Source organism: Oryzias melastigma, linkage group LG19 (genome assembly GCF_002922805.2).
Source record: "Oryzias melastigma strain HK-1 linkage group LG19, ASM292280v2, whole genome shotgun sequence".
Lineage (NCBI taxonomy): Eukaryota > Metazoa > Chordata > Actinopteri > Beloniformes > Adrianichthyidae > Oryzias > Oryzias melastigma.
The window spans coordinates 22,801,520-22,813,224 of NC_050530.1; the positions used below are offsets into that span (position 1 = coordinate 22,801,520).

At 42.6% G+C, this 11,705-nt stretch overlaps 1 protein-coding gene across 1 annotated transcript in view; it reads right to left on the reverse strand.

Moving 5' to 3' along the window:
• Nucleotides 1–11,496, reverse strand: part of LOC112154405 (cadherin-1-like) — a 14,715-nt gene extending 3,219 nt beyond the window's left edge. The window contains exons 1-11 of the mRNA XM_036217217.1: nt 10,530–11,496; nt 9,512–9,667; nt 7,893–8,034; nt 7,022–7,194; nt 3,384–3,512; nt 2,973–3,158; nt 2,575–2,819; nt 2,026–2,168; nt 1,176–1,267; nt 958–1,090; nt 506–730 (exon numbers count right to left, since the gene is read on the reverse strand). Of these exons, the coding sequence (XP_036073110.1) occupies nt 506–730; nt 958–1,090; nt 1,176–1,267; nt 2,026–2,168; nt 2,575–2,819; nt 2,973–3,158; nt 3,384–3,512; nt 7,022–7,194; nt 7,893–8,034; nt 9,512–9,622 (1,579 nt within the window). The 5' untranslated portion in view covers nt 9,623–9,667; nt 10,530–11,496. The remainder of the gene's footprint in view (nt 1–505; nt 731–957; nt 1,091–1,175; nt 1,268–2,025; nt 2,169–2,574; nt 2,820–2,972; nt 3,159–3,383; nt 3,513–7,021; nt 7,195–7,892; nt 8,035–9,511; nt 9,668–10,529) is intronic.
• Between the last annotated feature and the right edge of the window lie 209 nt (nt 11,497–11,705).

Below are 11,705 nucleotides of genomic sequence, written 5' to 3' on the forward strand. Positions count from 1 at the left end.
CAGGTGCCCTAGCACCCAGCGCCCCCCCCTCTGCACGTGCCTGGTGCAATGCAACATTGCCATGGAGACAGAAATCTGTCACCTGCATCACACTTTTTGGTCCTCCCTTCATCTTCCCACCCAGCAGCTCCATGACATGTTCTTTTTTGTTCAAAATGCCCAACATGAGCTGCTCTGCTGACATTTGGATCATTGAGCGTTTTGATAATCAAAGAATTCCAATATCATTAGTTCCATAAATGGTTCCTTACATCAGATTTTCTGTTTCAGTTTAGCATTTGTGACTGACTCAAAAATTTTCTCACCCCGACTGCCCTTCCCCCTTGTTATTTTAAGTCTTTGGGATTTATGACAAGCATTATTATGGGTAGTGAATGCAACTACCATCTGTGCTCCATTTTTTTTTTTTTTTTGAAAGATTCTAGTTTTATATTAGAAGAAAAAAAGACCCAAAAGGCTCCATCAACAGAATGCATTCTTTCATTTCTGAAAAACTTGTACTCACCCAGCAGCAGCAGCACAGCTCCAAGTGTTCCCCAAATATATGATGGCATTGCTTCTTCACCGAAAATTCTAAACCCAAGACAAACTCCATTTTCTGCACAGTCGCACACTTCTACATTTATGGAGCTATCTTGCTCCAGGTTATCGCGGTCTGCGACAGTCAGGATCACTTTGTAAATTCCTGTAGGAATGTCAGACTTTTTCAAAGACAACTCAATTCCGGTTCCTACAAGACAGAAAAGGGACAAGAGTTCAGTTTCAGATGAACTTGTGCATTAGTTCTACATTCTATTGCCATTAAAAAAATAAAATAAAAATAAAAAAACATAAAAACACAACAAACAGAATGCTAAGTGATTTCAGGATTTCGTTTATGCAAAGAGCATTAGAGACCAAGGGGAAGATAAAAAAAATAAAGCTGTGCTTTTTCTCAAACATGGACAGCAATCGTACTGGTTTTGTTCATCTGTGCCGTCCAGTTGGCTTGAAACTTCTCATGTACCGCCACATTATAAGGAGAAGAATGAGCGGCTTCGTCTTTGTCCAAAACAGTCAGCAGTGTAGGAATGCGAGCTTTCTTGCAAACCTGAGAAAACACAATCACAGTCAGGCTCAAAGCAGTTCTTCCTCAAAATCAAAACGCAAATGGCTCTAAAGAAGCAAACACACACCATCGCTTTCCGTTCTTCAATTACTGGGGCGTTGTCGTTGACATCTTTAAGCGTAATGATCAACGTGCCAGTTCCAGTGGCTGGGACTGGATCTGGTGAGATAACAGATGACTATGAACAGGAGCAGCATTTTCTCATAACAAAATGTAATATTATATTTAAAACTGTGATGCTTTAAACAAATTAGAAATTATAAATGTCTATAAAGAGAAGCAGTCTCTCTGCAGCTAGTAATTTTTTACCACATGTAATAATAAGTTCCACAGAATAGTAATCAGCTACAAGATATTTTCTTTGTTAATTAAACAAGTTGTGTAGATAAATGTAAACAAGACTGAAGGGTCATCAAGAGTTCTAAACAGGAATAACTAGTGGCGGAGCATTGTTCTGCAGATAACTGACACTTAGCTAGTGAATTGGTCTGTTCCATTGCCAGCAATAAAGATATTACATTTTCTCCAAACAAGAAAATACTTTTAAAAATGACTTCCTTTAATTTATATGAATTTTTTTGTTTATTGTTTGCACAGATTTTTTTCCCCTATTGGTGTTTCTATTCTGATTTTTTTTATTCCTCATTTTTGCTCCTTCTTTTTTGTTTCTATCACATTATCATTTTTTGTTTACTAAAGACTTGCAAATAAAAACTTTAACCTGTCGATGGCCGATATTTTTTGTTTTTAAAAATGTCTGGAAAACTATAGTCTTTTTTCTGCAGCACAGAAGTTCAGTTTGTGCACTTCACTCAGAGGGCAACTTAAAAAAAAAAAAACTTTTTTTTTTAAACATAAGATCTCACTTCACAAAAATAAATAAATAATCCATGATTTTTCTCTCTATTTCCACCTACCGTTGTCATAAGCACCGATGAGCGCCGTGTATTTATTGTCCGTCACACGAATAGACTCTCTGTCCATGAGAGTTTTCACCTTCACCAGCCCTGTATCCTCGTCCACTTTCAGCCAGCCTTCAGGGTCATCAATTATTTTATACCTGCACATCAAAATGAGAAATAAATGGTGGATCTGTTACAGAAATATTGTCTATAAATTTTTAGAGCACCGAAAATAATTTTTTTCAAGAATCTTTGTGTCTGTATGATTCTAAATACAATAAATGTTCACAACATGAAACAACTGTTGTAAACAAATAGTATACACAAAAGACAGACTATGTTATTATATGAAAAAGTTAGATTTAAAGACTTAAAATGATCAAAAGGATTTAAAAAGACTTCCTTCTGTCTAGTTTGGACTGGTCAGATTTTGATTTACTGACTCATTTAACAACATTTTTTCTTCTAAGTTTCAATTTTACAGCAGTAGAAATATATCAAAACTATCTTGCACTTTATTAATATTTAGAATGAAGTAAAACAAATTAGGGAATAAGCACGTACTTCACAGTGTTTTCACGTGCAAAGTCTGGGTCTACTGCCTCACAGTTTGTGATCACACTGTTCACAGGAAGGTCCTCAGACTTTTGAACAAACATCTCCTGTTCTTTAAAGACTGGAGGCTCGTTGACGTCCTTCACGGTTACCACCACTGTGGCGGTGGAGGTGGTCACTTCAACGGCAAAAGGAACGTCGTTCTCCACAATAACAGATAGAGTGTGTGTTCTGCTTTTCTCAAAGTCCAGTCCCTAATGTTGGAAGAAAAACAGCAGTTATCAGTGTGAAGGACAGCTTCAACCCAAAACCTCTGTTCACATGCTGAGTATTAAACTTTACTTTTAATACAAAAACAGTGTGTTCAACTTGAAAACAGGATCTTTCAGAAGAATCTTTGATTTTACCTGAGCAGTTTTGATGATTCCTTCGTGTTTGTTGGATCCTGTTTCTATGGAAAACAACTTCTCAGGATCTCCACTGATAATCTTGAACTTGGCGTTCCATGTTGGGGTGTTCTGTTCATCTTTATCAGTTACTGACAATTTAATAACCTGAACCCCCACTGCGTTTTCATCAACTGATCCCTGATACTGGAAAAGGTAAAATAATGAAAGGTTTAAAGAGTGTTTGCTCACAAAACCAGAATATAAAACATAAAATATTCACGAAAGTTATCCAGCAAAAGACTGAGAAATTTCCTGCAGTATGACCTTAATGCTCTTTATTAAAAGACTTTATTTATTCAAATAAAATTTTAATTTGTTAAAACACTTTGACATATTAATGTTAATTGTACAGTAATGTGTTGTACTCACAGTAGATTCAGTAAAGACTGGAGCGTTGTCGTTGCTGTCCGTCACTTTCAAAACTACTTTTGTTTTTCTAGTTAATCCTTCTCCTTTCATATCTGCTGCCTGTATTTCCAGAGTGTACTCAGGATACATCTGTTAAAGCACAACATCATCATCATGAAAAGTTTTAAACAGCTCAAAGAAAGTTTATTCCCTGCAACCTTGGAGTAACAGAGACATAAATAATCATCTTGAAAACAATGAAAATTCCAAGTTACTAGAAAATCTGAATTGTTCTTATGATTATTAAAAGAAAAAAAAAAACTGAAGGTGAAACTTCTAAAGATCTTTATTGAATTAAATAAATAAATCTGACTGTCAGTTATTCAAAACTATATATATATATATACACACACACACTGATGGTGACTCAGCTGCAGAACACTAGCACCAACCTCCAATCAGGGAATCAGGGACCATTTGGGGTTCAGTGTCTTGCCCAAAACATACATATATATATCCATCCATCCATCCATCCATCTTCCTCCGCTTCATCCGGGACCGGGTCGCGGGGGCAGCAGCCTAAGCAAAGATGCCCAGACTTCCCTCTCCCCGGCCACTTCCTCCAGCTCCTCTGGGGGGGCCCCGAGGCGTTCCCAGGCCAGCCGAGAAACATAGTCTCTCCAGCGTGTCCTTGGTCTTCCCCGGGGCCTCCGCCCAGTGGGACATGCCCGGAACACCTCACCAGGGAGGTCCAGGAGGCATCCGGACCAGATGCCCGAACCACCTCAACTGGCTTCTCTCGATGCGGAGGAGAAGCGGCTCTACTCCGAGCTCTCTCCGGGTGACCAAGCTTCTCACCCTATCTCTAAGGGAGCGTCCAGCCACCCTCCGGAGAAAACTCATTAAAGCCGCTTGTAGTCGGGATCTCGTTCTTTCGGTCACGACCCAGAGCTCATGACCATAGATGAGTACTGGAACGAAGATTGACCGGTAAATTGAGAGCTTTGCTTTCTGGCTCAGCTCTCTTTTCACCACAACGGACCAGTACAGCGACCGCATAATAGTGGACGCCGCTCCAATCCGCCTGTCGATCTCACGCTCCGATCTTCCATCACTCGTGAACAAGACCCCAAGATATTTAAACTCCTCCACCTGAGGCAGGAGCACTCCACCCACCGAGAGAGGGCAAACTACCTTTCTCCGGTCGAGAACCATGGCCTCAGCCTTAGCGGTGCTGACCCTCATCCCGTCCGCTTCACACTCGTCTGCAAACCGCTCCAATGCATGCTGGAGGTCCTAGTTCGATGGAGCCAACAGAACAACATCATCTGCAAAGAGCAGAGAGGAAATCCTGTGGTCCCCAAACCAGACCCCCTCCGGCCCCTGGCTGCGCCTAGAAATTCTGTCCATAAAGACTATGAACAGAACCGGTGATAAAGGGCAGCCCTGCCGGAGTCCAACATGCACCTGGAACAGGTCTGACTTACTGCCAGCCATGCGAACCAAGCTCCTGCTCCGGTCGTACAGAGACCGGACAGCCCTGAGTAAGGCTCCCCGGACCCCATACTCCCAGAGCACCCTCCACAGGACACCACGGGGAACGCTGTCGAACGCCTTCTCCAAATCCACAAAACACATATGGACTGGATGAGCGAACTCCCACGAACCCTCCAGCACCCCAAAGAGGGTGTAGAGCTGGTCCACTGTTCCACGACCAGGACCGAAACCGCACTGTTGTTCTTGAATCTGAGGTTCGACTATCGGACGAACTCTCCTCTCCAGTACCCTGGCATAGACTTTTCCAGGAAGGCTAAGGAATATGATTCCCCGGTAGTTGGAACACACCCTCCGGTCCCCCTTCTTGAAAAGGGGAACCACCACCCCAGTCTGCCAGTCCAGTGGTATGGTTCCTGTCTGCCACGCAATACTGCAGAGACATGTCAGTCAAGACACTCCTACAACATCCAGAGACTTGAGGTATTCAGGGCGAACCTCATTCACCCCCGGAGCCTTGCCACAGAGGAGCTCTTTGACTACCTCAGTGACCTCAGTTTTGGTAATGGACAGTTCCACCCCAGTGTCCTCAGCCTCTGCTTCCTCAACGGAAGGCGTGTCAGCAGGGTTGAGGAGATCCTCAAAGTATTCCTTCCACCGCCCGACAATGTCCCCAGTTGAGGTCAACAGATCCCCACCTGCACCAAAAACGGTGCCTGCAGAAAACTGCTTTCCCCTCCTGAGACGCCAGATGGTTTGCCAGAATCTCTTTGAGGCCAACCGATAGTCCTTCTCCATGGCCTCACCAAACTCCTCCCAGGACCGAGTTTTTGCCTCCAACACAGCCCGGGCCGCAGCTCGCTTAAACTGCCGGCACCTATCAGCTGCCTCTGGAGTCCTACAAGCCAGCCAGGCCTGATAGGACTCCTTCTTCAGCTTGACGGCATCCCTTACTTGCGGTGTCCACCACCAGGTTTGGGGGTTGCCGCCACGACAGGCACCAGATACCTTGCGACCGCAGCTCCGGAAAGCAGCGGAGACAATAGAGGTGGAGAAAATGGTCCACTCGGAATCTATGTCACCAACCTCCCTCGGTACCTGCTTGAAGTTTTCCCGGATGTGGGAGTTAAAGACCTCCGTGACGGAGGGCTCAGCCAGACATTCCCAGCAGACCCTCACAGTACGTTTAGGTCTGCCAAGTCTTTCCGGCCTCCTCCCCCGCCAGCGAATCCAACTCACCACCAGGTAGTGATCAGTGGACAGCTCTGCCCCTCTCTTTACCTGAGTGTCCAAAACACACAGCCGGAGATCGCCTGAAATGACTACAAAGTCGATCATCGATCTCCTACTTAGGGTGTCCTGATGCCAGGTGTACTGATGGACACCTTAGTGTTCGAATATAGTGTTTGTTATGGACAAACTATGACTTGCACAGAAGTCCAACAAACAAAACACCGCTCGGGTTCAGGTCAGGGAGGCCATTCCTACCAATCACGTCCCTCCAGGTGCCACTGTCATTACCCACGTGGGCATTGAAGTCCCCCAGGAGGACGACGGAGTCCCCTGTTGGGGCACTTTCCAGTACCCCTTCAAGAGACACCAGGAAGGCCGGGTACTCCGAACTGCTGTTCGGCCCGTAAGCCGAAACTACAGTCAGAGACCTGTCCCCCACCCGAAGGCGAAGGGACACGACCCTCTCGTCCACCGGTACGAACTCCAACACTTGGCGGCTGAGCTGGGGGCTCAAAAGGAAGCCCACCCCAGCCCGTCACCTCTCACCATGAGCAACTCCAGAGTGGTAGAGAGTCCAGCCTCTCTCGAGGGACTGAGTTTCAGAGCCCAGGCTGTGCGTAGAGGTGAGCCCAACTATATCTAGTGGGTATCTCTCAACCTCTCGCACAAGCTCAGGCTCCTTCCCTCCAAGAGAGGTAACATTCCATGTCCCAAAAGCCAAATTCCATGACCGGGGTTTGTCTGGCTTGTCACTCAGGACCTGTCTGCCATGGGAGACCCTACCAGGGGCAAAAGCCCCCAACAGCATAGCTTCTGAGATCACTCAAGCACTCAAACCTCTCCACCACGTTAAGGTGGTGGTTCAAGGAGGGGTTATATATATATAAGCTAAGCAAATGCTCTTTTAAGAAGATGTATTTCAAAAGCATTACCTCTCTGTCCAAACCAGCATATTCAACCATGATGGCTCCATTCATGGTGTCAATCGCAAACATGTGGTCATTGGGCAGCTTTGGTTCCTGGCTCAGAATAGTGTATTTGATAATCGAGTTGTCATTTCCAGGCTCATCAGCATCAGTGGCTTTAACCTGAATCACTGTAGTCCCTGAAGAGGTCAAACATTACAGCACAATTAAAACCAGAATTTAATGAAAAATCCCATCTTGTGTTTTGGGCCACAAGATTTTCAATTTCCTATTCTGTCAAAGGAAGTGATCAAAAGGCTTAAAATTAACGTTAATATCTATAATAGTGGAGATAACCATTTCTGCCATCTGGTCTCACCAGTAATTCATGCTTTGACTGTGCAGCCATGATGACACATCAGTACACCTAAAACAAACTTAACACACTTCAGTTTCTTTCTGCTTCCATTTTAAAGAAACTGTCTGAATCACATTGGAGGTTCACCTGCAGCTCTGAAATCTGCTCACTTCTAGAAAAAAAAACAACTTTTGGGAAAGAATTTTCCCACTAACATTGAGCAAAAGTAACGTGTTTTGGAGAACAGGAGTAATGGATGTCAGTTCAGTGGAAAAACAAAACTCTTTGAAGGTGAACATTTACCACAGTATAAAAAGAAAATGTTTTCTGTCGATAAAACTTGTGTAGTTCAGCTTCACCACCATCAACCAAATTATTTACTTCATCTGATTCTGTTTTGTTCACTGGAGTTTTATAACAATTAACGAGATCTGTTCTGCATTCAACTGTTTGACCAGATTAACACACAAAAGGATAAGATAAGGACAAAAAAACTATTATTTATTTACACATCTATTACAAATGATCCACTGATGTTACCTTTTGGTGAGAATTCAGCAACTTCTCCCACATAGGATGACTTTTCAAAAATAGGTCTGTTGTCATTCATGTCAATTACATTGATGATAATTTCCATGGGATCCTCTGCAGTGCTCGACTCAGCAGCAGCATGTGCCATCAGCTACAAAATAATAGAACGTGTTACCATGCAGGAAACATCAATACAAACTGTAAGATCAAAGTTATTGTTTTAAAAAAAACACCTTAACCATTGATATAATCGGTTTTATTTAATGCAATGTTTATGACATCATCAATAAGAAAGCTGTTTTGACTGCAAACTGGAGGGATCTTTTTAAGTAAATCTCCTCCGTGATATTCATCACTGAAATCAGACAGCAGTGTGAAAAATGGCACAAAAGTTACATCATACTGTATGTGGTCAATGCCACTGCTAAAAGAGATATAGAAATAAAAACTGAATACATATATTCAATCTAAAACCAAGTCTTACGAAAACATAAATAACTGTTTGATGCCTCAAGCAGTTGCTTTCTCCTTCTCAAATACAAAAAGTCATTCTGACAGTAGGGGGCGGGGCTAGAGATAGTGATTCCAGCTCTTGTTAGAGAACCGGTTTCATTTCACTATAAAGAACCGTCTCTTTCAGCTTCCACACAGCTCTTCAGGTTGTTTTGTTGCTTCATTATAATCGATAATATAAAATTATGCACAAAATGAATTACTACTATTACTACTAAATACTTTTATTTAGGAATGTTGATTAGATGCTTTTATTTATTAACTTCAGATAAAATGTAATAAGTGTAATGATAAAATGACTTCTATTATTATTCAACTTATGACTTGATTCATTTTTTTTATTTAAAGTGAAACAACTTATTGCTCTATCTGTCTTGTGCATGAGCGCGCTCCCCGTGCACCTGCAGGTTTTGCAAGCTTTTGCCCCTCCCCCTTCTGCTCAGCGCAATCGCAAATGGAGCAGACTATTAACTTTAAATCTTTTACAGTCAAGGTGCAAACTCATATTGACAGGTCACTTGCAGCTCAGTGTGAAAAAAAGGGAGAACAGGTAAAAGAATAAATATATAAGGACTTCCAGGAATGAGCGGGAGCTCGTGTTTCAGCGGGGCGGGTCTCTGCTGCTCACCTGTGTGTGTGGGAGTCTGACACCGACATGAAAAGTCTTCTTCTGTCTCCTCGCAGCTTCTCAGTCTCTTCTTGGATTTTTACGTAATTTAGGCGCTGTGATTACAGCATTCAGGGCGTGTCTGGACTTTGACCGATAATCCCCACTCTGCAGTGGAATGCGTGCACGTGCCGTTCGAATATGGCGGTAACTTTTTTTTTTTCTTCTCCGTTTTGTTTTATTTAACCAAGAGAAAATCTCAGAGCCTTCAAAACCAAAATAACAGAGAAACTAGGGTTTTTGCAGTCTAGTAATTGTAATTTGTTACTGAAATTTGAACTGTGATTCGTTACCTTCCTCCGTTACTGACAAAAGTAATTAAATTACAGTAATTTGTCACTTTGTAATCCGTTACCCCAACATTGGCAAGAGGAAACTACAAAAAAATTGTTTTCAAACAATGCAAACTAGATATATATATTTTTTAAAAACTGTACCTCATTCTTACCTTATAATTTGCTTGTTTCTCTCTGTCGAGTCTCTGATGAACATAGAGGTCCCCGGTGTTTTTGTCCATTGTAAAGAGTCCTACAGGATCTTCATCAGCTCCTGGACCCATGATCCTGTAGATGATCTTCTTTTTTTTGTCCTCATTGGAGCGAATCTGAACAAACCAGGACTCAGTGAAAACCCACAACAACAAGACTAACTTTTCTTTGGCAGACAAACATTATCAATTCAGGTTAAAATATCTTATTAAAAATTCGAGACAAAAGCTGATTTTTTTATTACAGCTTTGCAATTGCAACTTTAAGTATTGTAACTTTTGAATTTGACTTTTTAATTTGAAGAAATACTTAAGGATTTGACCAAACTAAAAACCAAAATGAACTAGAAAAGTCGTATTACCTGCGATAATGCTAGTCTGAATGCATTATCGCATTAATGCGGTGGTTGTAAATCGCGTAAATTGCTTAAATTTGCAGTAATTGCTTAAATTGTATAACCTGCATTAAGAGTATAAAGTGTATAAAGTGTGTAAAGTGCTTAAATTGCACGAATTAGCATTAATAGCTTAAATTGCATTAATTAGCATAAATTGCGTAAAAAAACGTAAAATATACGAATACCAAAAGTCCGTGCATTAATGTTCTGAACGTGCTGAACGTTTTGATACCAATATTGTAAAAGTTTTAAGGTGCAGTAAAAAGTTTTAAATTTTCCCATTGACTTAACATGGGCTGAAAATTCGTATAAATGCCGTAATATCGCGAAAACTGTAAAAATTGTGAAAACCAAAAATACAAGCAGTAATGTCCTTAACGTGCTGAACGTTTTGATACCTTGATTGTGTAAATCGCATCAAGTGTGCTTGAGTTTTTACGTGTCAAAAAACGTACGGAAGAAAACATAAATGAAGAATCTCAGTAGTGTGAATGCATTGAATGCATTCACACAATGAATAAATCAAATGACTTATCCAAAAAAGAAATAGCTGTTATGTAGTAGATTTTGACGTTCCTTACCTGAACAATTTTAAATGGAAAGGGTCCATTGTGATTCTCAGGATGATTGATAGGAGGGATAAGCCCGTCTCTCTTCCTTCTGCTCAATCCATTTCTCAACTTGGGAAAAAAAAGGACTGCCACGTCTGGATGTCCCGCAGTCTAAAAACAAACAATATTATGAGGGCATAATATAAAAAAAAATAAATAAATAGAAAAATAAAAAAGTACACCAAGAAGTTTAAAACATAAATATATAAATGTTAAATTGCGCATACTTGTATAATGCATTTCTACCTTCCTTGAAGGCCCAAATTGCTTTGCAGTCATCATCCTACCCACACATTCACACACTGATGGTGCTGCTATACCCACCAGAGGAAATGTGAGGTTCAGTGTGTTGCCCAAAAACACTTCGACACATGGGAAGAAAACCACCCTGGCTGATTTGGAGGCAGAGCTGGGCAGATAGGCTAACTTGAAGGCTGAGCTGAACAGAGTAGGGTGGGCTGGCAGACAGGCCAACTTGAAGGTTGAGCAGAGCAGGGCAGGGCAGGCAGGCCAACTTGAAGGTTGAGCAGAGCAGGGCAGGGCAGGCAGGCCAACTTGAAGGTTGAGCAGAACAGAGCAAGCAGGCGAGCAGGCAGACAGGCCAACTTGAAGGTTGACCAGAACCGAGCTGAGCAGACCAGGCATAGCACAGGACTGAACACGTTCTGGCAGAGGGCAGGTGGAGAGCAGAGCAATATAAAGGGGAGAATGCAGGTGAAGGCAATCCTGTGATTAGTGGCAGTCAGAGCTGAGTCAGGAGTGGCAGAGCCCTAACAGGTAGGGCCTCTCAAGGATCGGCACCTGACGATCCACCAGGCTGACCCGGATTGTCACGGTGGAAGGCAGAGATCAGGCCAGGATCCAAAACAAAGCGGGCAGGAACCCAGGACCGCTCCTTAGGCCCATAGCCCTCCCAGTCAATCAGGTATTGCAGACCCCTTCCACGACGCCGGGACCGCAACAGGCGCCGGACTGTGTAGGCAGGACCACCAGCAATTAACCGGGAGGGAGGAGGGGGCCTGGAAGGAGGGACCAGGTCACTCTAAACGTGAGGCTTCACCCGGGAAACATGGAAGGTCGGATGGATACGAAGAGTCCTGGGAAGTCTTAGTCTCACTGCCATTGGATTGACCACCTTGGTAATGG